At 48.0% G+C, this 25,355-nt stretch overlaps 2 protein-coding genes across 2 annotated transcripts; both read left to right on the forward strand.

The window, feature by feature from the left end:
- Positions 1–3,490: 3,490 nt before the first annotated feature.
- On the forward strand, positions 3,491–13,159 carry SERPINF2 (serpin family F member 2). Its single transcript, XM_074974508.1, has 10 exons — positions 3,491–3,569; positions 4,815–4,878; positions 5,706–5,777; positions 7,163–7,237; positions 7,794–8,250; positions 8,615–8,758; positions 9,003–9,206; positions 10,093–10,235; positions 10,841–11,045; positions 12,306–13,159. The coding sequence occupies exons 1-10, from the start codon at positions 3,553–3,555 to the stop codon at positions 12,629–12,631; spliced, it is 1,707 nt and encodes a 568-aa protein (XP_074830609.1). The 5' UTR covers positions 3,491–3,552; the 3' UTR covers positions 12,632–13,159.
- A 4,091-nt stretch (positions 13,160–17,250) lies between these two features.
- Positions 17,251–25,254, forward strand: SERPINF1 (serpin family F member 1). Its single transcript, XM_074974485.1, has 8 exons — positions 17,251–17,361; positions 20,091–20,176; positions 20,587–20,788; positions 20,873–21,028; positions 21,963–22,166; positions 23,150–23,292; positions 24,194–24,404; positions 24,855–25,254. The coding sequence occupies exons 2-8, from the start codon at positions 20,099–20,101 to the stop codon at positions 25,112–25,114; spliced, it is 1,254 nt and encodes a 417-aa protein (XP_074830586.1). The 5' UTR covers positions 17,251–17,361; positions 20,091–20,098; the 3' UTR covers positions 25,115–25,254.
- Positions 25,255–25,355: the final 101 nt, after the last annotated feature.

Consider the following 25,355-nt stretch of genomic DNA (forward strand, 5'->3'; position numbering starts at 1 on the left):
GCCCCGAAAAGGCTGTGCTGATTAAAAAACTGACCTGGGTTAGAGAGGAAATGATGGCAGCTGTAAAAAACAAACAAACAAAAAAACAAACAAAAAAAACAACCAACCCCCCGCCCCAAGTCTCGCGCTCTGCGTGTGTGTGTGTATATATATAAAAATAAACAAATGGAAGAGGGAAGCTGTTAGTAAGTAATATAAATTAGAAGGTAGGAACTTAGAAAATTGATAAGGGATGCAAGGAGAAATCTATGGACAAGGAGTTTTTAAAATATATTCGGGGGGGGGGGGGAAGAGGAAGAATCCTTACAATGGTATTGGTTCATTTCTATATGGAAATGGCAGAATTATCAATAATGCAGAAGTTTTCAATAAATATTTCTGTTCTATATTTGGGGGAAATACATGATGCAGACTCATCATAGGGTGATGATAAAACTCTTTCCATTCCACTAATATCTCTGGAGGATGTTAAACAGAAGCTACTACAGTTAGGCATTTTAAAATCAACAGGTCCAGATAACTTGCATCTAAGTGATTTGAAAGAGCTGGCTAAGGTGCTTGCTGGACCATTAATGTTGATTTTCAATATCTTCGAGTATTGGGGAAGTTCCAGAAGACTAGAAGATAGCTAATGTGCCAATTTTTAAAAAGGGTAAATGAGTTGACCATTCAGCCTGACGTCGATCACAGGCAAGATAATGGAGTAGCTGATAACGGTACTCGATTAATAAAGAACTAAATGAAGGTAATGTAATTAATGCAGATCAATACAGGGATTATGGAAAAATAGACCTTATCAAACTAACTTTATCTTGTTTTGATGAGACACAGTTTGGTTGATAAAGGTAATCATGTTGATGTAATATACTTAGACTTCTGTAGGGTGTTTGACTTGGTACTGCATGACGTTTTGATTAAAAAAAGAACAATATAAAATTAACATGGCACATTTTAAATGGATTAAAAACTGGCTAACTGATGGGTCTCAAAATGTAACTGTAAATGGAGAATTGCCATTGAGTGGGTGTGTTTCCAGGGGGGTCCTACAGAGATCGGTTCTTGGCCCTACACTATTTAAGATCCTTATCTGTGACCTGAAAACACAAAATCTCTTCTGATCAAATTTGCAGAAGACACAAAAATTGGAGGAGTGGTAAATAATAAAGAGGACAGGTCACTCATTGAGTGCTCTAGATCACTTGGTAAACTGGCTGCAAACAATATGTGTTTTGTTATGGCTTAATGTCAATGTACAGACCTGGGAACACAGAATGTAGGCCATACTTATAGGATGGGGGACTCTATCCTGGGAAGCAGTGACTGAAAAAGATTTGGGCATTGCGGTGGCTATTCAGCTGAATATGAGCTCCCCATGTGACGCTGTGGCCAAAAGAGCTAATGTGATCCTGAGATGCCTAAACGGGAATCCTGAGTAAGAGCAGAGAGGTTACTTTACCTTTGTATTTGGCACTGATGTGACCACTGCTGGAATCCTGTGTCCAGTTCTGAAGCCCACAATTCAAGAAGGATATTGATAAACTGAAAAGGGGTCAGAGAAGAGCCACAAGAAGGATTAAAAAACACGTCTGATAGTGATAGACTCAAGGTGTTCAATCCAGCTTCACAAAGAGAAGGTTAAGAGCTGACTTGATTATAGTCTGTAAATACCTACATGGGGAACAAATATTTAACAATGGGCTCTTCAATCTAGTAGAGAAAGGTCTAACATGAGCCAATGGCTGGAAGTTAAAGTGAGACAAATTCAGACTATAAATAAGGTGGAAAATGTTAACAATGAGAGTAATTAAGCATTGGAACAATTAAGCAAGATTGGTGGTGGATTCTCCATCACTGCAAATTTTTAAATCAACATTGAATGTTTTTCTAACAGCTCTGCTCTAGGAATTATTTTGAGGCAGTTATCTAGGCTGTGTTATACAGGAGAACAGGCTAGATGATCACAATAGTCCCTTCCGGCCTTGGAATCTATTAGTCTATGGGTGGGAATGGGCGCTGCCTGTTGTGTGTTTGAGGGAAAGGCATGGGGTGTAGCTGGATGGTGGAGGGGCAGTGTGGCTGTGTTTATGAGGGAAATGGGTGTGCAGCATTACCAGGGTTGGGGTTGTGGGAGAGGGTTGCAACGTGACTACTCTTCAGCCAATAGTTTCTCTGCTCTGAGTAGTGACTTGATGAGAACCAAGCCAGCTCGCCTCATTTAGGCTCCCCTGACGGAAGAAGGGGTGCTGTTGAGCAGCCCTGTCCCTTGCCAGCTTGGAGTAGGTTGTGCTGCTGACCCTTGGATCCAACTTCTACTTCAGTATGTTCTAGAGCTCCTTTCCCCCTCCCTGGGCTTTCAAAGCAGCTTCCCAACAGAGCACTGATCTGTCCCAAATCAGCCTCCTTTAAAGCAGCTTGTGGTGACAGTTCTCAAGCCTGTCTTGTTTTCACCTGTTCTCCCCTCCCCAACCTCTTAAGGCTTCTCCCTGTAGTCACTGTGGGGGCCAGGGCCTACTCCAGGGTGTATGCGTGTGGGGAAAGGGCAGCAGCCCTCCTGCCCTCGCTCAAAGGCTCTAAGCCTAGACTCAGCTAGCATAGCCCTGGCTCAGGCCCTATGGTCCCATTCAAATTCTCCACCCCTCCCTAGCACTCTAGTCCAACAGTGATATTAATGCATGAGGCCGCATCACCCCCAGAGACAGGTGAGGCTCATTATCTCCACTGTTCAGAGGGGAAGCTCAGGCCAAGGTCATAGCAAGTCAGTGAGAGAGCCAGTATTGTGCCCTTTCCACAAGAACATCCTGCCACGTTAGAGTGGGGGCTTTTCTGGTGTGTGTGTGTCAAGGGCTCACAACACCGTTGCTTGTGGGGAAACCCAACTCTTCTAGGCATGGCTCTGCTGCTGCCCTCATGATGTGTGGCATGGCCCAGAGGGTGTCAGCTAAGCCCAAGCTGAGCCCACTCGGCTTCCTGCTTGGACCCACTGCAGCCAGCAACTTGGGCCCTGGCCATGTGTCAAAGGGCTACAGTCCCGTGTTTGCTGCAGCAGGAGGAGAGGCTGGGATAGACAGACTAGAAAGCTGGAGTTTCTCGCACAGAAAATTCTAAGAATAGTGGTGGGGCGAGGAACCCAAAAGCCATTAAGTCCCAAACCTTGGCTCTCCCATTTGAGGCCATGTGTAAGGGGTCTGCACTCCTCCAAAGGCACAAAGGAGATCTGGAAAGGGGGAGAGTCTCAATTAGACAAAAGATTCCACTTGTTACTTCTACTCTTGAACTTTCAGGAGTAACATAAGCTGGTAAAATCAGGGTCACAGCTATCCTTGGGGTGCAGCGACCTAGAGCCCCACAGAAAAACACCAATTCGCTCCATCCCAGAACAAATGTTTAACCGGATGTACAAGGTCAATATTTGCTGAAAGGGAAAAATCTTCAAATAAGGGGTGGTGCTGAAGGTCATGCCTGTCACTGCCTGGCAAGCGTGGGCTGGAAGGGGCTTCATCTGTCCCATGCAGAGCCATCGGCTGGGTAGAGAGGGTGTCAGCACCAACAGAAATGCTTAGCAAACCGAGGTAAGGGGCAGAGGAACTTGGTTTGGGGGGGGGGGAGATTTGGCAATAAACTGGGGGGAACTGTTCCAGTGGGGGGGGCACAGTGTGAAATTGCCCGAGTGGAGGGTGTGGGGGGTAGAGAATTCAACAATGAGCGGAGGGCCAAGGGCCTCAGGGATTGCATGTGGGGCCAGCTGTTGGATTTGTGGGGGGGGGAGTTGAAATACCCTTAAGCTCTTCACATATGATTGGCGGATGGGGGAGAAGGACTGCAGCCCAGCTTGTCCAGGTTACTCTAGGGACTGCCTGGCAAACTGATGCTGCCCCCCAGGAATTCAGCTCTGTTTGGGGGTGGTGCTGGGTGTTTACCCAATCAAGGAGTAGGAGAACAACCCCCACTAGACCAGGGTGAGTGCCTGGGGCTGGAGCCGGGTCCCAGTGTGGTCCAGGCCACTGCGAGTGGGCAGGGCCATGCCTGGGGCACTGGCAGGGAGCCTGGCCCCCCAAGTGACAGGAACAAGAGTGTGGTGGTAGGAGGGGCTGTGCTTGCCTGTAAGGGGAATATGTGAGTGGGGGGAAGGGGAGGGCTCTGTGCTGCAGGCCAGCTATTGAGAGGGTAACACTAGTGATCAGCTCTGACATTGCACGTCCCATCCACAACCCTCTACAGGCAGCACCTGCTGGATCCTTGGAGCTCCCTAAAAGGCAGGTCAGTATCACTGTCCCCCATGGAGGCACAGAGCAGCAGCAGATGTCTCTGACCATCAGCCAGGGGCCTGTCCCTTATCCCCAGCTTTGTGTGCATGGATGAGAGAGTGGAGAAGCTGAGCCTCTCCCTGGGTTGTGCGGGACAGATTTCATTTGGGAATCGTTAGGAAACTGCAATTTGCTCTCCAGCCAAATGAGGGTGAGAGGGGATAGAAATGCAAGTGTCCAGGGAGAATAAACTCCTGAGCACAGCTACAGCACTGCATCAGTGCTGGATCCTGGTCAACGCGATGCCTTGCGTTGGTCCTGGACTCCAGTGCTGCTTCAGGGACTGTTCTCTTCAGCATCATTCACCTTGCCAGCTGCTGTCTCCCTGGGTTGGTTTCCCAGCAGTTTGTGTCTGTTCCTCCTGGATCCTTCTTTCCTTTCCTCTTCTTTGGGCTCATTATCTGTTGCTGTTCTCATTGTAATAATAGGCAGGCACAGCACAGGCACCCCGGGAGCAGAGAGGACCCAGGGAGTAGCCTGTGAGTGTCACTGACAGCTTTTGTATTCCAGAAATACGGCGATGCTGCTCTGGGGTCTGCTGCTCTGCTTGTCTGCTCTGCACGATAGCCCACGGGTAAGCCACAGGCACAAAGCATTGCCTTCACCCGTCCTGCAGGGCATCTCCTCTGTCAGCACACTCTTCACCCCAGTCAGCCGGGGGCAGTGGCGGGAACAGGGCAGGCAATGCCAGGCTGGATTAGAACAGGGCTGATCTCCAAATGGCTGGCACCAGATGCTTCTGAAGAAATCTCCAAACAGACTACAATGGAATAACCTGCCCCCAGGGGACGCTGCTTCGGCACCCGGTCAGTCAGTTGTTGGCTCCTGCCCTGACACACAAGGGCGTATAGACCTCGGTTTCTTTATCCAGTCTGATGTGACTGTGGATGTGCTCACAATCCAGATAAATACCTAATGTTTTTTAACATTCTCCTGAACTTCAATGATATCTAGTGGCTGTGAGTTACAGGGGTTCATCAGGCACTGTGATTTAAAAAAATCCTTTCATCCATTTGCCTCCTTGCTCTCATGAGAGCAGATATAGAATTGCTCAGTCTATCTTCTATCCCAGCCACTATTTTGCATCCCTCTCTCCTGTTCCCTCTCTAAGCTAAACAGTCCCAATCTTTCCAGTCTCTCTCTAACCATTTCCATCACCCACCTCGGGACTCCTCCACTTCTGTTACATCCATTCTACAAAGAGGTTAAAACTATCTTTGCTTCAGTCAGCCAAGAGAACCACAGGGGACATGCTTGTCTCTGGCCCAGCCTGGAGGGACGTGGCAGGAAGTGAGCCAGAGGGGAGTGATTTCCTCAGCCAAACCTGGAGGAAGCTATTTGGTATCCAACTCTGGGCCTCTTCCCTTTCCCCCAACTCTGACTCAGTTCATTTCCTTCCAGTTTCCTTTGGCACATGCCCTTGAGATGGAGACTCCCCCCCGTGACAATGCTGCCCAGCAGGAGATCCCTGAGGTAAGAGGTGACAGATTCCCATATGTTGAGGTTACTCCAGGGTATTTGTAAAGCTCTACCAGCTCACCTTGGTCTAGTCCTGCCAGTGCCACCTTCAAACACATGCCAAAAATATGGGGATGTCCAACTTCATTGTGTGTAGAGTCTGCCATATGCACTGCATCCCAAATATGGTCACCTGACTTTCAATGGCACTTAGACACCTCACTCCCTTACGCTGGTTTGAAAATCCTAACCTTAAGTGAGAGGCCAGCATATGGTATAGGTCAGTGGCTCTCAACCTTTCCAGATTACTGTACCCCTTTCAGGAGTCTAATTTGTCTTGTGTACCCCCAGTTTCACCTAATTTAAAAACTACCTATTTACAAAATCAGACATAAAAATACAAGTGTCATAGCACACAATTACTGAAAAATTGCTTACTTTCTCATTTTTACGATATAATTATAAATCAATTGGAATATAACTATTGTACTTACATTTCACTGTATAGTACATAGAGCAGATTGTCTATATGAAATTTCAGTTTGTACTGACTTCACTAGTGCTTTTTATGGAGCCTGTTGTAAAACTAGGGAGATAACTAGATGAGTTGATGTACCCCTGGAAGGCCTCTGTGTACCCCCGGAAGGCCTCTGTGTACCCCCAGGGATATGCGTACTCCTGGTTGTGAATCACTGGTATAAAGGACAGAAACTGATGTGTAAAGAGATTGGCTGGTGAATTATTTAGTCATAAAACCAATTAAGAAAATTACCAGCTGTGGGCAAGGAAGAATAGAAGCTTGTGTCTGAAACTGTGTCTGTCTTGGCTCTTACACTGTGCTCATCCCTGTGTTACCTGAGTGCCTCATGGATCTGTTCAAATACACACAAGGAAACCTCTGTATGTCTCTCCCTCTCCCCCCGCTATTCTGTTGGGAGGGTTTTTGTCATTTAGGTGGAGTTACTGAGGGCCGGCTAGGTCCAAGAAGTGACCAGCATTGTAGATGTAGAGGCTGTGACACCCACAGAGAATGCTGCAGAGATGGTGCGAGGCAGATCTGCAGTGCTAGAGGTGTGGAGAGGAGGAGAGTTCGGGGTTGATGATGCTGGAGCTACAGCCAGAAGAGGCAAAGGAAGGCCTGAACAAGAAGGAAGCCAGAACTGGAGTGCAGGAGACTCCTCGTGCCAGGAGAAGGATGTTAGCCGGAGATATTTAACTGAAGGAAGCTGAGATGAAGCCATCTTTTCACTTAGCCAGGGCAGATCAAGAGAGTAGGCAGGGAGGAGTGATTGACTGCCTTGGAAGACCTTGGCTTGGCCCGTTTTCTTTGGAATAAGGCCCTTTCTATTTTCCCAGTTTGTGCTAGTGTGAAATCCTGAATAACTGCTTTCAACCTTCAGGGCCCTGCAGTGAAAAATGACACCAGCATAGAGAATCCGGAGTGGGATCCCTCAGCACTACAACTGACCAGTCAGGTAACAGAGAGGACGGGGGCGCTGGCCAGAGCTGGGGCTGATCTTCTGGCACAAGGGGTGAGGCTGTCACTAGCTCAGCATATTCTGTCCTGGGATGTATCGTGTCAACACACAGTGGCCACCTCGGCACTAATACTCCATAGTCAAAGAATACACACAAGTTTTGAGAAGAGACTGGATGCAACAGGTCCCTCATCATCCTCCCCTTTAATATAGGTCATCGTCTGGTTGCTGTTATTGTCAGGGGACTTGGTCCCTCTGCTCTTCAATGCAGCTCTGATAGGAGCTGCTCAGATGTCAGGACAGTGCTGATCTTTCAGATTGCTGATCAATTCCTTCTGGGTAGCCCTCCCTCTCACTGACTACCTGTAATGCTTCCTCACAGAGCATGTAGCCTGTGCCAGCTAACCAGGCACTGCTGCCTCCCCACCAGTGTGAACTGGACCCATTCGTCCCCTCCCTGTGACAAGCCACCTGCAGTCCCAGGAAAAGAGTGAGGAATGCAGCTCTGTTTCCCTGCTTTCTCTCACTGTAACATCCTTCTGTTTCGTTACAGCACTCTGAAGAGGCTGGAGCCTTAGAAGGAGATCCACAGTTTGTTCCCACCACCACTCTTCTGCCAGTAGTGGATCCAACCCTGCCAAATGCTGCAGTGTCAGATTCCACCTCTGACACCTGGGAAGACATCCATGGGCCTACACTGCCACTTCCTACCACTACCAGGACCACAAGCCCTGGGGCTGGCCTCACAAGCTCAGAGGGCCATCTTGTCACCAGGACAGTAGGAGATCACAAGCAGGTGCTGCAAGGGCAAGAAGTTGATTCCTCTGAGGAGGAGGGAGAAGGTCAAGAGAGAGGCTGTGACATGTCTCAGGAGCAGACACACAGGCTAGCAGAAGGTCTGATGAAATTCACCATCGATCTCCTGACAGAGGTCCAGCTGGAGACCAGCAGACCCAATGTGATCCTGTCTCCCCTCAGCATCAGCCTGGCATTGTCCCAGCTGGCACTAGGTAAATTACTACATTCAAACAGCACAAGCTTTCACCCTCTATAATGTTCCCTCTAGGAGAAGCACCCATAGCCAATGTCCAAAATGCAGACACTAAGCCGGGCACCCTCCCTCCAGTGTTAATGCTCTGGCTTTATTTACTAAGGGGCATGAGGTTATGTTCCCCTGAGGCTGGTCTCAGTTTCACTTGCTGGGACAGCATGGACCTGGCCAGGAGGCGCTGTGATAGTGCTGCCAATGCCTTACACTCAGGCCACTAGCGTCTCTCTGGGAAGACATCAGATGCCCAGCCACAGAGGGAGGTGGTCAGAGCACCTGCCCCTCAGCCCCTCAGATACTGACACAAATCTGATGTTGCTTTTAAGGAGCAGCAAACCAGACGGAGAAACGCCTGCTGGAGGCACTGCACCTGGAATCAGTGCCCTGTCTCCACCACCTGCTGAGCAGCATTCGCAGGCAGCTCACAGGGTCCATGCTCAGAGTAGCTTCACGCGTCTATCTGCAGAAAGGTGAGAGCCAGGAATGGGGAATTCCTACTGGGGTGGGGCTGTTGAATAAAACTCTCTGGGACGCACACACAGACTGAAGCAGCTGGGCTGACAGAACAATGACACCTGTTAGTTTCCCGAAGTACTCCCTGTGGGGATGCCTCTGCTATCTGGTGAGCACATCTGGCTTCACACTGCACTGTCTGACATGCTGAGCGAGTTTCATCAAGGCCAGATGACGTCATGTCAAGTTCCTTCCTTGCAGGGTTTGAGGTTAAAGAGAAATTCTTGGAGAACTCAGAGCAATTCTATGGGGCAAAGCCTGTGACCCTGTCTGGGAACAATGAAAATGACCTCATTGCCATAAACAAGTGGATAAAGGAGGCTACTGAAGGGCAGATATCCACCTTCCTGGATCATCTCCCTGTGAGCACTGTGATGCTCCTACTCAATGCTGTCCACTTCCAAGGTGAGCTTCAGTGCACTCCACAATCCCCACTTTCCAGGTCTTTCCCTCAGTGACTAGCTGGGGTTCTGGGTCCTTTCCCCAGGTGAAGTAGCTGCATGTACTCAGGTGGAATCTCCTTTCATTTCTTCCCCATTTTGCTAGATTCCTCTTTTCCTTCCCCTGCATGTATGCAGCTCCCCTTGTTTAGTCTTGTCTTCAAATCCCATTACAGCGCAGCCTCTTAACTTCCTCACCTGTGCTACACACGTTAACTGACCCAGGAGCCAGAACTAACCCACAGCGTCCCGGTTGCCTTGTTGGTCCTGGTCCCTGGGACGCAGCACATCACCTTGCTCTTCTTAGCCAGGTCACACACACTTCATTAGGTGCCCAGCAAGGTGCTCTGAGGTGCTCCTGTGAAGTACTGGCCAGGGTTTCAGCCCAGCCCAACTTTAGCGTGGTCTTCCTCTAATTCTCTGAGGGCTGAATACCTCCGTGCTGTCAGGAGCCTGGCCTGTACTCTTGCAGGAGCTCCTTGCACTATCACTGATGTTGGCCTCCTTCCTCAATCCCTGCATTACTGGTTGCTCTACAGCTGTCTCTCTTCTCCTCCATCACTGACTTTATCCTGCACTTACAGACATTCTCTACTTCCTCCCCACAGCACCTCAGTCTTCTCCCTCACTGAGGCACAGAGAGGGGATGCCATTAGGCGTTGGCTCATTCCACTGCACCACACAGCCTCTCCTGAGGATAAAGACATCCTGAACTCACAATTCTTCCTGCTCTGACACTTCTTTCTGCTCCAGTCCCCACTCACCTGTTTGCTGATGCTTTGTCAGGCACTTTCCTTTGTTTTTCATTCAGATTTGGGTTTGATTAATTACAAATTTATGGTTTTGGACAGGATTTTGGAGGCATAAGTTTGACCCCAGCCAGACTGGGCCAGATATATTCCACCTTGATGACCAGTTCATAGTTCCAGTTGAGATGATGAAAGCTCAGAAATATTCCCTGAGCTGGTTTACTCTGGATCCCCTGGAGGTTCAGGTAAGAGTCTGTCTAGGGTTCTGCCGGGCAGCTACAGGAATATCCCTTTGTTATTGCAATACCTCCACTGTATTCATGTTCTATGAGAAGAGATGAGTAATACCTGTTCACAGACGCAGGACACAGAAGTTCTTTTCAAACATCCTTTGCCTTCATTCCCTGAAAGGCTGTAACATCTTTGCCCTCAAATTCATGGGGATGATGGACTAGATGGGACCTAATGGACCTTTTGGATAAGTCTGAGAGAAAAAGCAACATGGAGATGGAATTCTCCCATGAAAATTGGGAGGATCTCTTCAGAACAGGGCCACTGCAGTGTAAATGCAGTTCATTTTACAGGGTGGACTTTGTGTTTCTCATATCTTTGGTCTCCACCTGCCTTGTGGATAAATACTGGCTCTGAGCATTAGCCCTATCTGTTCCAGTCTGACCTCTGTCTCCCTGGGATAAACAGCCACTCCACTCCCACCATGCTGCCCTCCTCCCCCTGGCTAATTGTTCTATTGAAAAATCAGCAATGAGGGGAAGTATCCCTTTCTGAGCCCTCATTGGCTTTGCTTGGCTGTTTCCTATTCCACCAGTTCTTCTGATTGGTTTGTTTCCAGGTAGCCAGGTTTCCCTTTAAGGGCAACATGAGTTTTGTGGCCATTGTCCCAAACCAGTTTAAGTGGAACGTCTCCCAGGTGCTGGTGAACCTCAGTCATGACAAGCTGCACAGCCGTTTCCTCAAGGAGAAGCCCACCATGGTAAAGATGCCCAAACTGCATGTAGATTACCAGCTTGAACTCAACCAAGTCCTCAGCCAACTAGGTAATGCCCAGGGTGAGGTTTGCACAGCATGAATGGGTTGGGCTGATTACAGTTATCTGTGCACTGAAGCTCAGAACTGATCTCCTTGCTCGAGGCAACTTCAAAGACCATGTAACTCTTTACTCTTCTCCCTGTTCCTGCCCTTTGCTTTTTTAGCACCAGCCTTTTCTCTGCCCACCCCGCAAAAATGTGGCCACTGTTAGTCTGAGAGCCTTCTTCACTGCAGTTCCTGTAACTGTCTCTCCCTATCTTCCCCTCCTTCAGCTCTCCATCTCACTTCCAAACTCAGCTGTGACCACCTTTCCCCTGCCTGTGACCTCAATTTATTTTCCCTTGATGTTAGGATGTATGAACTGCCAAGACAACCATGCTTCTCAGTGACAATGTAGATCACAAAGCCCAGAACAAAGTGTGTGAGAACTAAGGACAAAACAGTCTTTGTTAAGAGGATCCGGACCAGGTTATGAAATGGACTTCCAGATGAGATTAGGCAAAAACAGAGTATGAGTGTGTTTTAGGAAATGCAGCAGAACCTTCCTCATGGACAAAACATTTCCAGCATAGCAGGAATGACCTTAACCACAAAGCCCCCGATCTACCCTAGCACCCTTCAGAAAACAAAATCTGCAACCAACCAATCAACACTAAGCAGCAAACAAAATATACCCCATCAGAGCTTTCCCCCCCGCAAGGGAGAAATGCCAGAGACTCTATGAATTCCACTAGGGACATCACTGTTTCTACTGGTTTTATGTGGAAGGTGCTCAGATACCATGCTGTGGGCAGCAGTATAAAGCCCTAGGATATGATCAGTCCATATGAAAGCTGTGTTTGTTTGGCACTTGCAGATCTCCATACAGGGAAGGACTGGTAAATCTGGCCAGAGTGCACTTTTCCTTCCTCTGCCTGGCCAGTCCCTGGTGTTGTGCATAGAATACAGCGATACAGGCGGCTGCCGCCTCTACAGCAAAGGTTCTCAAACTGGGGGTCAGGACCCCTGAGAGGGGTGTGAGCTGTCAGCCTCCACCCCAAACCCTGCTTTGCCTCCAGCATTTATAACAGTGTTAAATATTTATGTGTTTTTAATTTATAAGGGAGGGTTGCACTCAGAGGCTTGCTATGTGAAAGGCATCACCTGTATAAAAGTTGAGAACCACTGTTCTACAAAGATGAAATGAATGTCTGAGCCAATGGCATGCCATGGCCCCGAACTAGTGAGTAGACAGTCTTCTGTTTGACCCCAATTTGATTTCTCTTTAGGCCTCGGGGAGTTGTTTTCAGCCCCAGACCTGCAGAAGATCACAGATGAGCCTCTCTTTGTATCCAGCATCCAGCACCAGTCCACCCTGGAGCTTGCAGAAGATGGCGTGGAGGCATCAGCTGCCACCAGTGTCATGATGTCTCGTTCACTCTCCACTTTCAGCCTCAACCAACCCTTTCTCTTCATCATCTTTGAGGAGACAACGGGCATCCCACTCTTTGTGGGCAGCATCCAGAACCCCAATCCCAACGCTGCCAAACAGAGAAAAGAGCCACAGGACTTGCCTAACCTGAAAAATGCCATCAAAAATAGTATCCCCAAATAAGGGAGGAGCAGTGCCTAGGAGTCCTGGGACTGCTGCCTGTGAGACCTCTGTAGCAGGGTCTCTCTCCCTTGACCAGGCTTCCATCAGAAGCCCTTCTGCCCCATCCCAGTGGGTCCCCTCTGGCAGGGCTCTCTAGAGCCCCTCAGCACCACTCTTGAGCAGCAGTGCTGGGTACTTCATTGTCTTGAATACTCATTAGTTTCTGACAATGTCTCTATGCAATTGGACAAAGACAAGAAGTGTAAAAGCTGCTCTTCCTTCTGAGCCCCTCATGCACATTCCTTGGTCAGGACATTGACCAAATAGCAGGACTTGCTTGTCACTATATAGGCCAACGGCAGCTAAATCAAACTGACTAGCAGCCAGTTGCCTTCCCTGGGATGTGAGTCTCAGCTACTACTTCTGATAAAGGTTCTGCCTAGAACATTCCTGCCCCTGTCCCCCTGGGTACTGGGATTTGCTGGGTGTGTGCACAAGGGAGGGGGTTTATTTCTATCCCTAGCACCAGCCCTTCACCTGGGATTTTGGAGGCATATTTTGTAAATTGTTTTTTTAGTAATTTTTATGTTGGCAGAATAATAAAGAGTAAAACAGAAGATGTTTGGCTGAGTTGTCACCTTGAGAGATACCTGGCAGAGACTGGAAAGGGGCATAGCAGGGCAGCAAACAGGCGGAGTAACTGCAAAGACTGAGGGAAAAAAAAGACTTACTGGGGCTTGACCAAAGGATGGAAGGTCCTAAAGGGTCTCATGAGAAGTGAGCAGTCCTTTCTCCTTACTCCAACTCACACCACCAGAATGAGGAGCCACAGGATGAGATTAATGTCTAGTAAATATGGAACCACTAAAAGGACATTGCCTATTCCTCTTTGGAAATCTCAGCTGAACATACCAGAGAATCCACTAGTGTGGGTGGATACAAAGAGAGGGGAGATCCAGTCTGATGCCATAGGGTCTGAGCTGAATGCTGTAGGGGTCAAGAAGGAAGTTTCCCCATTAGCAGCATAGCACAACTGGCTGGTCTTTGCCTTCCTCTGAGGGAGGAATTGGTATTGGGCATTGCCAGCTGGCAGGCTACTGGCTTCAATGGATCAGTGGTCTAATCTGGTCTGGCACATCCTACGTGTGACTTGTTCTCCTATGTTGGGTACTCCTGAGCCTGCAGAACAATGCTACAGGAGTTTGACATCTTCCAGGACATGACTGCATCTCCTTGGGGTCAGAGTCACTCCCTCCCATCAGTACAGGGATGGTGTTCACCTTGAAGTTCACTTCTGAGACGGGTACAGCTCACTGAATCCCTGCTCTGAAATAATTCAGTGTGTCTGACCCAAGCAGCAAAGACTGATGGTTCTGGGGAAAAGCAACCCCCCCCACAGCAACTTAAGCTGTCTTATGTTAGTCTTGCTAGTTTTGGTGTTTCTGTAGCAATTAACAGTGAATGTCTACCTGCTGACAAAGGGGATTTAGAACCACTCTTTGTTGGTAGATTCTGCTTCTCATTGCTTCTAGGAAGTCATTCTAGGGTATGTCTACAGTGCATCTGGGAGCGAGCTTCCCACCCTGGTCCACAGTAGTGAGCTAAAGGTAGCTGTGTAGACAGGGTGGCTTGGGCTCTGAAGCCCACCCTCCTCCCACAGGTTTCAGAGCCCAAGCTGCAACATGGACACAGCGATCTTTAGCACACTACCGTGAGCCCTGCTAACACAAGTCTCTTCACCCGAGCTGAAGGACTTACTCCCAGACACCAGGTAGACATACCTTAGTGGTTTTGTTTTTGAATGGAAGTAGCTAAAGAATCAGAGTCACCTTCCCAACAGCTTCCCCTTTCCTGAGTAGATCTGCCCCAACCAAACAGCAAGCTGCCTGCTGGCATCTCCCTCACTGACTGGCCTGCACTTTCTGTTGGGATTGGAGGGAGGGGGATCAACGCACTGACCACAGACTTCAGGGACACAAGAAACTTTTTCAAAGAAAGCAACTGGCTCAAACCTGCAATTACCAATAGACACCACACATGGTTTACAGACTCCAAATCTAAGGGGAGACCAGCTAAGAATAATTCCCAGCCCTGTGACCCATGGAATGACATTTACTGGTCAAAAAGAGGGTATAATTACTCTACCGTGTAATTAACAAGTAAACCAGCAGGAACCCAGCTCTATTACCTGGGCCCTCAGAGAACATTTCAGATTGCTTTGCTCTCATATTTATTGCCTTAATTTAGAGATGCTGGTCCATGCCTTAGTTAGGTCTTGCCTTGGCTACTGCAACTTCCTCCTCCTTGATTTGCACCTTGCTGCATTCCATTCTATCCAAAATCCTGCAGCTAAAGTCATCTTCCTTCCACACCACTGCCTTCCGGCTCCCTTTGTGCAGAATGTACATGTTTCTTCCTCTTCAAAGCCCTGAACAACTCAGTTCTTATTTCCTCCTACTCCCCTTCATTCTGGTAGTTCCCTCCTGCTTTTCTTCTCATACTCCCATCTTCATGTTGTTCCAGGGGACAGTGGCTAGTTCCTACTGCACTGTGTATGAGGCACAATTAACTTTTTATGTTCAACAAATGATCTGTTACATTGAAATTAATTCATGAGATTTTGCGCAGTCTTTTGAGGCTCTTTAATGGAGGAGTGCTGTAGAAATGCAAAATATTATTAAGATCCAGGCTCATGACTTCCCACCACAGGACAATGCTCTTGCTTCCTAACATTCATACATCTTGGTGATGACCCTTGAACCTATTCTGGTAAAGCAAAGCTCTATCATAGATTGTAAGGCCGGAAGGAATGACTGTGATCTTCTAGACTCAAATGTATGACACAGGCCATAGGACTTCCTTGAATTAATTCCTGTTTGAACTAGAGAAGGTCTTTTAGAAAAACATCCCATCTTGATTTAAAAATTTCCAGTGAGTGAGAATTTCCCATGTCCCTTAGTAAGCTGTTCCAATGGTCAATTACCCTTACTGTTAAATTTATAACTTACTTCCAGTCTGAATTTGTTGAGCTTCAACTTCCAGCCATTGGATCTCGCTATAACTTTTTCTGCTAAATTGAAGAGCCCTCTATTATAAAATTTCTGTTCCCTCATGTAGGTACAGGACCTCTTCCCTGAAAACAATTGCCCATAGGGTGAAGCCATCACTAAATTAATATTTCTTGATAACTTTCATATTTGAAATGTTATTGAATTTCTTCACTTTAGCAAATCCATATGAATACCAAACATACAAAATGTCCATGACATAAAGCCTAATGCTGTTCAGAAAGAATATGCCCTATTTTAAATAAAATAAGCTCCTCAAACCAAAATAAAATGTCCACATGGAGGGTTTGGACTGGTTTAACAGTTTGTTTAAATTCACAACTTTAGTTAAACAGATACAACTCTCCACATAGAAAAGGACCAATTGACTTAGCTAAAGCAAAATAGGTGTGTTCACACAGCCTTTGCATGGGTTAAAATCACACCTATAGTTAAACTGGTGCAACTTTCTTGTGTAGACAAGGCCTTAGTAAGAATCAGCCCAAAGCCTTCCACAAAGTGCATTTTAGTACAAAACACATACATTGAAAAGAGGAAATGGAGAAAAACATGGGAAATGTCAACTGCTAATCTCCAACAACCAGCATCACTCAGCCTCAGGGGAACGCAGAAGGGGTCACAGGGACAAGCTTATTTCCACTGATCTCTGCTTACAATATAAGTCCAGAAGTAATTTCCACATAAGGCCATAACTGTCCATCTTATTCCTGCTCAGGAAGACTGTTTTTTCTCGCTTGGCCATGGTCAATGAAGCAGCACTGAGCCACAAGAAACCAGCTGGGATTATTTGCTTTGCTCACAAAGGTGCTGGTTTGCAGTCATCCCCTCTTCCCATTAGCTGAGGGCCTGTAGGCGATGAGTGCATGTATGAATAAGTCAGTTTTATGCTTCTCATTGCCTAGAGAGTAAGGCCTGCAGCACAGCAGGGACAGATTCCAGGACAATCCCCCATATGGGGTTTGGCACAGCTGCCTTCACTACATTTTCAGCATTTCCCTCTAGACAAGCTGCTTGAGGCAATGGTCAGATAGCCACAGTCCCATCCCATCTCTCCTTCACTGAGCATATTAACATTCTTGTTAATACTGATCCTGCAGCTTGGCTAGAGCCACTCCTGGGTCCTTAGTTGCTTTAAATCAGTATTTGGATCCTGCTGCTGGGTCGAGGTTCTTGCTACGTTCAATGTTAAAGTTGCTGCTATATTAATGATGCTACTGCAGCTCCCACACAGCCATCACCAAGCATTTTATAACCCCCTGAGGTAGGGAAGGAATAGTCCCATTTTACAGATGGGGAAGCTGGGGCTCTGCGACGGGAGCTGACTTGCCCAAAGTCACACAAGGAGCTTGTGCAAAGCACAGAATAGAAGCCAGAGAACTTGGTTCTTAGTTTTGTGCTTTAACCATTGACTGTTTCTCAAATAATGGGATTTGCTTTGGGAGCTGGATCAAGTGAAGGGTTAAAGCAAGCACAATGCAGTGACAATCACAGGATCAAAAATGAGAGCAGACCACTTTAAGAGAGCCCTGGGAAGTGTAACCTGAAGCCTGCTGAAGGCTGGGCTTGGGGGCAGTCTGCTGGCAGGCAGCAAAGAAAGCAGATGTGGCTGTTATAAACTCCATGCTGTCCAGACTCTCATCAAGGGTGGTAACATTAGACAGCACTGGCTGAGAGGAGTCCGAGGTAAGGAGCAATTCACCTTGCTTCCGGCCCTGTTGGCCCACAGCTAGTAGCAATGGGAGTACCCAGAATTATGGGAAGGGCACAGGAATGAGCCCAGGGGTGGGGTGGGGGGGGAGCTCTCTTGCTGGGCCTGGGAGACAGGAGTGATGGTCCTTGCTGTGGTATGGCCTGGGGAGTGTAGAATTCCTCCTGGGGAACAGGAGTAGGCTGGAAATGGGGGACTCTCACAGAGGGCCTGGGGCTCTCCAGATGTCATGGGGCTCCTCCTGAAGGGATTGAGGGCCAGAAATGTGCTTGGGAACAAGGGTCCCTCCTGAAGGCTCTGAGGACCAAGCATGGATGGGCAGGGGTTACAATGCTGCATCAATTAGCACTTGTGTTGCAGTTAGATATTTTTCTTTGCAATAGTAACTAAGTCTAGCAGAAAACTGAGTCAGACCCTCTTGGTGAGGTGCTCTGAGACACCCCCCAATAGAGAGAAACAGACCTCATGGGTGGGGTGGCTGAGATATCCCACACTCAAATGTGCTTAAGGATAGTTAGAGACCTTCAGAACTCTCTAGCCTGGGGGAAATGCTGTTTTATTTTAGAGCTGCAGAGATCCAGGGATCGGACAATTCGCGCTTTGAAAGTATCTTCTCAGCTTGTTTCCCAACCTGCTCTTTCTGAGTCTAACATCACAGACTGTGTGCTCTAGATCTTTTCCTCTCCTTTTAAACATAGCTATAGATTTTAAAGTCATGCTAGAAATCACCCCAGCTCTGCTCCAGCAAGGACTTTTTCTATCTGCAGTTTTGGCTGTGTGCATCATAACTGCAAAAATAGAATCCAGATGTTCAGGCCCATTCCGGCTCAGCAGGGCTTTGTCATTCTAAAATGGAAATCACTTCTTGGCAAAGCCTGAGAAATATGAGGGTGGTGACAATCTTGGCAAAGATGATAAGATCTGGGAATGCATGCTCCATTCTCATGCTCCCAGGAGCACAGAGCAGTTGGGAGCAGAGTATTGTAGAGCTTTTTTTCAGAACAAAGACCACACTTCATGGAAAACCCACGTCTCACGCCTAGCCCAGAGCACACCTCTCACACTACGCATAGTGGTAAAGCCAGGTGAAGAATCTGCTTGCAGCAGGCATCCTCAGACAGCATCCAGCCAGAGCCTCTCTGCTCACGTGTGCCACAGGAGGAAGGCCTGCTCAGAAATCCCCACCATAAGGCTCACTCTCACAGGGACGAAAAGTCCCCGACTCACACCCACCATCACGCCACCTAACATTGCTTTGGTTCAGTACAGCAGCTCTACTCAGAGCATATTTTCTGCACTGGAAAGAAATCCAGAATACCGCTCTCCTGGGTGGGCGATGGTGTCTGAGCATAGATGCAGTTTTGTGAAATTGGACTGCATAGCCAGTTTCATGTCTGCTCTAAACAGAAACAATGCTACAGAGAAATCTCCTTTGGCAGGGATGCTGTAGAGGCACATCGTGTTTCCTAAAGCAAAACAGCTATTCTGGAGAGAGGGTCTGGGGGAGCTTTTTCTTGTAGGGGAATCCTCTGCCTGAAAGGCTGGTCCCTGAATTGTAGTCGTTTTGGACACGTGGCTTTAAGAGTTTGCAATTCTACCAACAGCCATGTTTGCTTTAGAGCTGCATTTAATTTGAAACACATGTGCAGACTCCTACTCCTCTGGCTGCACTGGATCACAGGGGTTAGTTAAATACAAGTGCCCTTCCTTTAATTTCTTTGGAATTTATATAAACATGGCTTTCACCCAGCCCATGGCATCTGACCTCAGGGACATGGCATCCCACCTCAGGGACATGGCATCCCTGCAATAGCTCTAATTTACCCAGGATGAACATTTGGGTAACACTACCCTTTGGGCCAGACACATCATCGTACAGAATCCTCCCATGCAGACACTGGAGAGGTTAACATTGGATTTCTGAAAAAGAACAGGATTACTGGCTCTAGGGAGCTTGGTGGTTTTTTCCTATCAGGAATCCTGAGTAAGCCCAGTCCTGTCCTTTACCTCCTCTCTGCTTTAGCCTCTACCCCATGGTATACATTTAGGGTGAGGAAGAGTTCGTAGGACTCCCTTTGGAGCCCATCAATGTTGCTATTTAAACAGCTACTGAGTGAGAGTGATAGTAAGGTGCTCATGCAGGCAGTAATCCTCCAAGGATAGGGCTACTCAGTGAGCAAGACTGAGGCTAGGAATTGGGGGGCTGGGCAGGGGGTGTATGCATGTTCAGAACAACAGCAGTAGCCCGTTAACTATCTTTTATTTCATCCAGTGTTAGTTGTTGCACTTGCTGCTTTTGTATGAATATTGACATTTGAATGTATGGGATGTAAAGCAGCAAGAAGCGTCTCTTGTGCACTGATCTGATCTAGTACCTTTCAGGGCCATGGAGTCTGGTGTCTTGTCTGAGAGCCAGGGTGATTTGCATCACATCTCTACCTCTGCTTTTGGGCACAGGCACACCTGCCCATGTGTCCACAAATGTGCATGCCACAATCTCAAGAAGCTCAAAGCAGCTGGAGCTGAAGCAGCTGAAGAAGCCAAAGGCTGAGGATTTGCAACTGGTCAGCTGTGCACACCAGGTCCTGCTGCAGACAGAGATGCAAATGCAGTTCCTGCTAGGTGTAGTAGACAGAGCTAGCTGGAACAAATAAGTAGGCAGACTGACTAGGGCAAACAGCTCTATTGTGTTCTTCCCTTCTAGGTTCCATCATGCAGACTCTGTTTGTTCTCCTGTGGTTAGGGCTCCTAGCCTCCCCCAGCAGATCTCAGGACTCTGCTACAGAGCAGGTGAGCGTGATACAAAACATGACAAGGAGAGTGAGAAACCTGGAACATAAAACTTCCAAAATTAAAATTCTAAATGGGAATATTAAGCACCATCCTCCAGAGTTGCCAAGGACAACCTAGGATCATAATGGGCAATGAAATGAGAAAGGTAAGTCCTACTCTGCCTAGGTAAAAGCATGGTGGGATCTCTAGTAGGTACAGCAGGGAGGACTGGGTTCTATTCCCAGCTCTGCCTATGACATACTGTGTGATCCTCAGTTTTCCCAATGGTAAGACAAGGCCAGTACTTCCCCAGTTTACAGAGGAATGTCTGTAAAGCACTTTGAAGGTGAACGGTTCTCTGGCTATCATTACTGCTCCTCCCTTCTGATACATAACAATTCTAAAGAAGTGTTTCTTGTGCCTGCAAGGACTCTGGTACCCCTGAAGGAGGCAACACAGAGGCTGCTGAGGAGGAAGATCCCTTCTACAAAAGCCCTGTAAACAAACTGGCAGCTGCAGTCTCCAACTTTGGCTATGACCTATATCGCCAGCAGTCGAGCAAGACTCCCACCGCCAATGTGTTACTGTCTCCCTTCAGTGTGGCTACTGCACTTTCTGGTATTTTACTAGGTGAGTCCCTACTCCTCCTCCTCCTCATGCATACTCGAGCATGGCTGGAGGGGGGCCTCATGCTCCCTTATTTATGGTTGGCAGGTGCTGGAGAGCGAACAGAAGACCTGATTTCTCGTACTCTCTTCTACGACCTGCTTAACAAGGCTGAGGTCCACAACACCTACAAGGAGCTACTGGCCAGCATCACTGCACCTGAAAAGGGCCTAAGAAGTGCCACCCGCATTGTTGTGGAGAAAAGTAAAAACCTACCTTGTTTTTGTCCCTGAGCAGCAGTCAGTAGAGCAGAATGGATGGGTAACTGTCACAGGCACCCATGGCTTCAGTTACGGGACACAGCTGTGCCTGGAGCCTGAGCAACTGCTTCTGCCCTGTGCTGATTGCACCATGCAGTAACAATGTTGGGGGTCCCTATATAGAGCTTGGAAAATGTTTATTAAAATCAAAAGTGTCAACAGGGCACTTGGCAACAGAGCTGCTGGTACAGAAGGGACCCAAGAAAAAATTGCTTTGATAATTTCATCTCCTCTCTAAACCTCACTCTAGCTGTGCCTACCTCCCAGGAGCCATCTGATGTATTTTCATTTCCAGATACAGTTTGATTATATCTTTTGCTTTACTATAATGATCAGCCCCAGCCTGGAAGACAGATCATATAAGACTGTTTGACCCCTCAGCGTCAGTTAAAATGCCATGTTTCACTCTGCTCTAGACCATCTTGATAAGAATGCTAAAATCTCCCACTTCCCCCAGTCAGCCTGAGGGCTTGAGGAAGATCCAAGCTCCTCAATAAGCTGTAATCATATAAGGAGTGTAGGGACAGGGCTACAGTCAGACACCAAAGTAGTGGCAGCTACAGGCAGGCTTTTGGTTCCTATCTCCCATCTTTACCCATTAGTTGAAGGTTTTTCCAGACGACAGCATAGGATGTGGCTGTGAGACTTAGATAAATACATCAGTTCCCCACACAGCTTTAGTCAGACTCTCTAGGTGTTTGCGCATGCCTGTGTATCACAACAATGGGTATTTAGAAGACCTTGGCTTACACATCTGTAAGTATGTCAGGAAAGGGCGCGGGCTGCTCACTGCCAAGCCTTCAGCTGTATGTCATTGCCTTGGGATTTAGTCTCTGATAGAGGGAGTAGGCCGCAGTAATGGTCTTTCTGGCCCTCAGAACTGAGAATGAAAATTGGGTTTGTGAGCCGGCTGGTGAAGTCCTATGGAGCACGGCCCAAGTTGCTGACTGGCAATGCCCAATCAGACCTTCAAGACATCAACAACTGGGTGCAACAACAGACCAAGGGAAAGATTGTCAAATTCCTGAAGGAGATACCTACAGGCATCAGCATCTTCCTCATCGGGGCAGCTTATTTCAAAGGTAAGAGCTTACTGTCATTCATGGCAGGGGAAACGGGGGGGGGGGGGGTCCTCCTATTTGCATGCCAGAAAACACAGGAGGGAAGGTCAATTTCTGGCTAGAGCACACTGAAGAGGTAGGCAGAAAGACAGAGCGACAGGAGGAAACTTCTTTGAACACATGGATATAGATTCTCTACTGTGAGTTTAGTAAAGGAGGTGGGACAGATGCCTGATGAACATGGAAAGAACTTCCCCAGGGGAGGAGTCACTACTCACAGGAAGCTGAGTCTTGACCTGCTTGCAAAAAGGGGTCAGGGAAGGAGGAAAATGAAAGCCTGTAAGGATGAAAGACAGAATGCCCTGCCCAATGGAAGGAGATTCATCAACAGTTCAGATGGGACTGTGCTTGCCACAGCACCCCTCTCCATGGACAGGAGATACTGGGGAGCCGTTTTAGGGAATCCAGACATCAAGTATTTATATTATAAGAGAAGCTATTGGCCTAGTCGGGCTCAGGGCCACGTTGTGCTGGGTGCTCCCTGAACAGGGGTACAGACACAGTCCCTGGCCTGGAGAGTTAACAAGTCAAGACAACGAGCAAATACACAAAGGGTAGGTGGAGATTAGCAGTACCACTTGTATTTGTGCATATAAAGTATAAAATAGTTATGTATTTATAATTACATAAATAAAATATCAGCTCTCCCCAACTGCTCCTCCACTCAACCAGCATATGTCAGATGACTTCGTGTCCAATCTGGTTAAACCTCAGATGGGATGGAAGGGACTAGAGAGCCAACAGTAACAATAAGACAAAGTTGCAAGTATAGCTGATCCCAGTAACTGGCTCTCTCACTTCTATCATCCTCCACTTACCAAGACCAATCCCCTAAAGAAGGGCTATTTCATGTATGAAACCACAAAACCATTCCACTGGCTACACACCCAGGCCTTAGGTTTTCCCATTATTCCTGAACGTTCCTGTTTTATTTTTAAAAATAGGACAGTGGGAGACCAAGTTTGACCCTACAAAGACTATGCTGCAGGACTTCCACCTGGATGAAGACAGATCTGTGAAGGTGCCCATGATGTCGGACCCCAAAGCCATACTGCGATATGGCTTCGACTCAGAACTCAACTGCAAGGTCAGGTGAAGGACTGAGCAAGAAAGAGACGGTAGTCCCTGTGCAAAATCACCTCGCCCAAGACTAGGGAAAGATCCATCTTCACTCACTAGCTCCCCCCCACTAGAGGGTGAGTTCTGCCCCTCCCACCAAACTCCTGTAACTCTTATGCTTACATTGTACACCAGGGCAGAGAGCTTTGGGTTTTCTTAGAGAACTCCACATCCCCATGATCATATGGCAAGCAACTACATCTTTAAGTAGCACAAACGTCTTTCCAGTCTGTACAGCCATCCCCAGCTGGGCAGGGAGGAAAGTGATAGGTTGCAGGGAAGGGCAGGCTCTTGTAGAAGTTTCTCTCTGACTCACTGCCTTTCAAAAAGTGGTAAGTTATTCGCTTTACAATGTGTTCCTTCCTGTTCCTAGTGGAGCTCCACACTCTGGTAAGCATCCTCCCTCTGACAGGGGAGGGAAAGTGCTGCTTCTGGGAATTCATCAAGGCTGCTCCTGAAATAGCTGGAAAGGTTGCTAGTGAGTTAGGCAGGGCTGACCCTGGGTCAGACTCCCAGAACTGGGGACTGTGCATAGCACAGCATCAGTATAGGGGTAGAAGTTCCAGCTGAGAATTCCACGGTGCCCCACAGCAATACTGCAATTCAGTACAGATTCTCACAGGAGAGATTTTGCATTCCCTTTCACAGCAGGAGGGACAGGGTTTAGGGCAGAAGTCTGCATTGTGGAGGGGCAAGGGGGACTTGTGGTATAACAGATAAGCAGGGTGGGAAGGAAGAACCTGGTAGATGGAGTGGCCGGCTGGCCAACCAACCAAGGTTCAGAGACCACAGCTGGCACTGGGAGATTCTGCTGGTGTGTTTAGAGATAACTCCATGTTTTTTTTTTTTTTTTTAAACTACCCTTCCAGATTGCCCAGCTACCACTAACAGGCGGTGTCAGTGCTATGTTCTTCCTGCCACAGAAGGTGACCCAGAACATGACCCTGATTGAGGAGAGTCTCACCTCAGAGTTTGTCCGTGACATTGACAGGGAGCTGAAGACAATTCACGCTGTGCTGAGCATACCCAGGCTGAAGCTGAGCTCTGAGGAGGCACTTAGAAGCACACTGCAGGAAATGAGTAGGTACACAGCATGGCCCTCTGCAGGCTGCCGGGGCTCAGAGCAGTGAGCAGAGCTGCTCTGTTCCTTCAGCTTCCTGAGAACAAGCAGTCAATTGTCACAAGCTAGGTCCTGCTGTCATATCCATGCGCTTCACTGACAACTGCAGCTCATGCTTCCATCTCTCATATAGGCTCTGCCTGGGGGCAACTCCCACCATCCCCCAATGAGCTCAATGGACCCCATGAATAGGGTTGCCAATTTTGGTTGGATGTATTCCTGGAGATTTCATCACATGACAATCTTTAATTCCTGGAAACTCCAGGCCAACCCTGGAGGGTTGGCAACCCTGCCTATGACTCCTCCCCTCTACAGCACTAGTAGTACTGCCCCAATCTGCAGCACTGTCTCCTCACCCGCCCAGAAGGCCCCTTCTTCCTAGCTAATGGAATCTTCCTCCTTTCCCATAGGGCTCCAGTCGCTCTTCACATCACCTGACTTCAGCAAGATTTCTCCCAAATCCACCAAGCTCTCTCATGTGCAACACAAGGCAGTCCTGGAACTAAATGAAGATGGGGCAAGATCCACACCAAACCCTGTAGAGAATGCTGCTCGCCTGACCTTCCCCCTTGACTACCATCTGGACAGACCTTTCCTATTTGTGCTGCGGGATGATGTCACGGGAACCCTCCTCTTTATTGGCAAAATCCTGGATCCCAGGAGCACTTAGTTCCATGGACAGCAGCCTGCGATGTTAGAGTCCTCCAGAAAGGCTGGGGTAACTGGGAAGGATGCTGGGTCCCTGCTCTGCTGCACAGATTTTAACTTGCAAATCTTATGCCTACATGCTGCAATAAAAGAGCTTTTGCCACGAACATCTCAAAGCGCCGCAATGTTCTCCCTTGTGACACAGGCCCTGGTTCAGTTTGCACTGGGTCCCCATACCAGTTTCCCAGAGTTCCTCCAACATC

Source organism: Natator depressus, chromosome 17 (genome assembly GCF_965152275.1).
Source record: "Natator depressus isolate rNatDep1 chromosome 17, rNatDep2.hap1, whole genome shotgun sequence".
Lineage (NCBI taxonomy): Eukaryota > Metazoa > Chordata > Testudines > Cheloniidae > Natator > Natator depressus.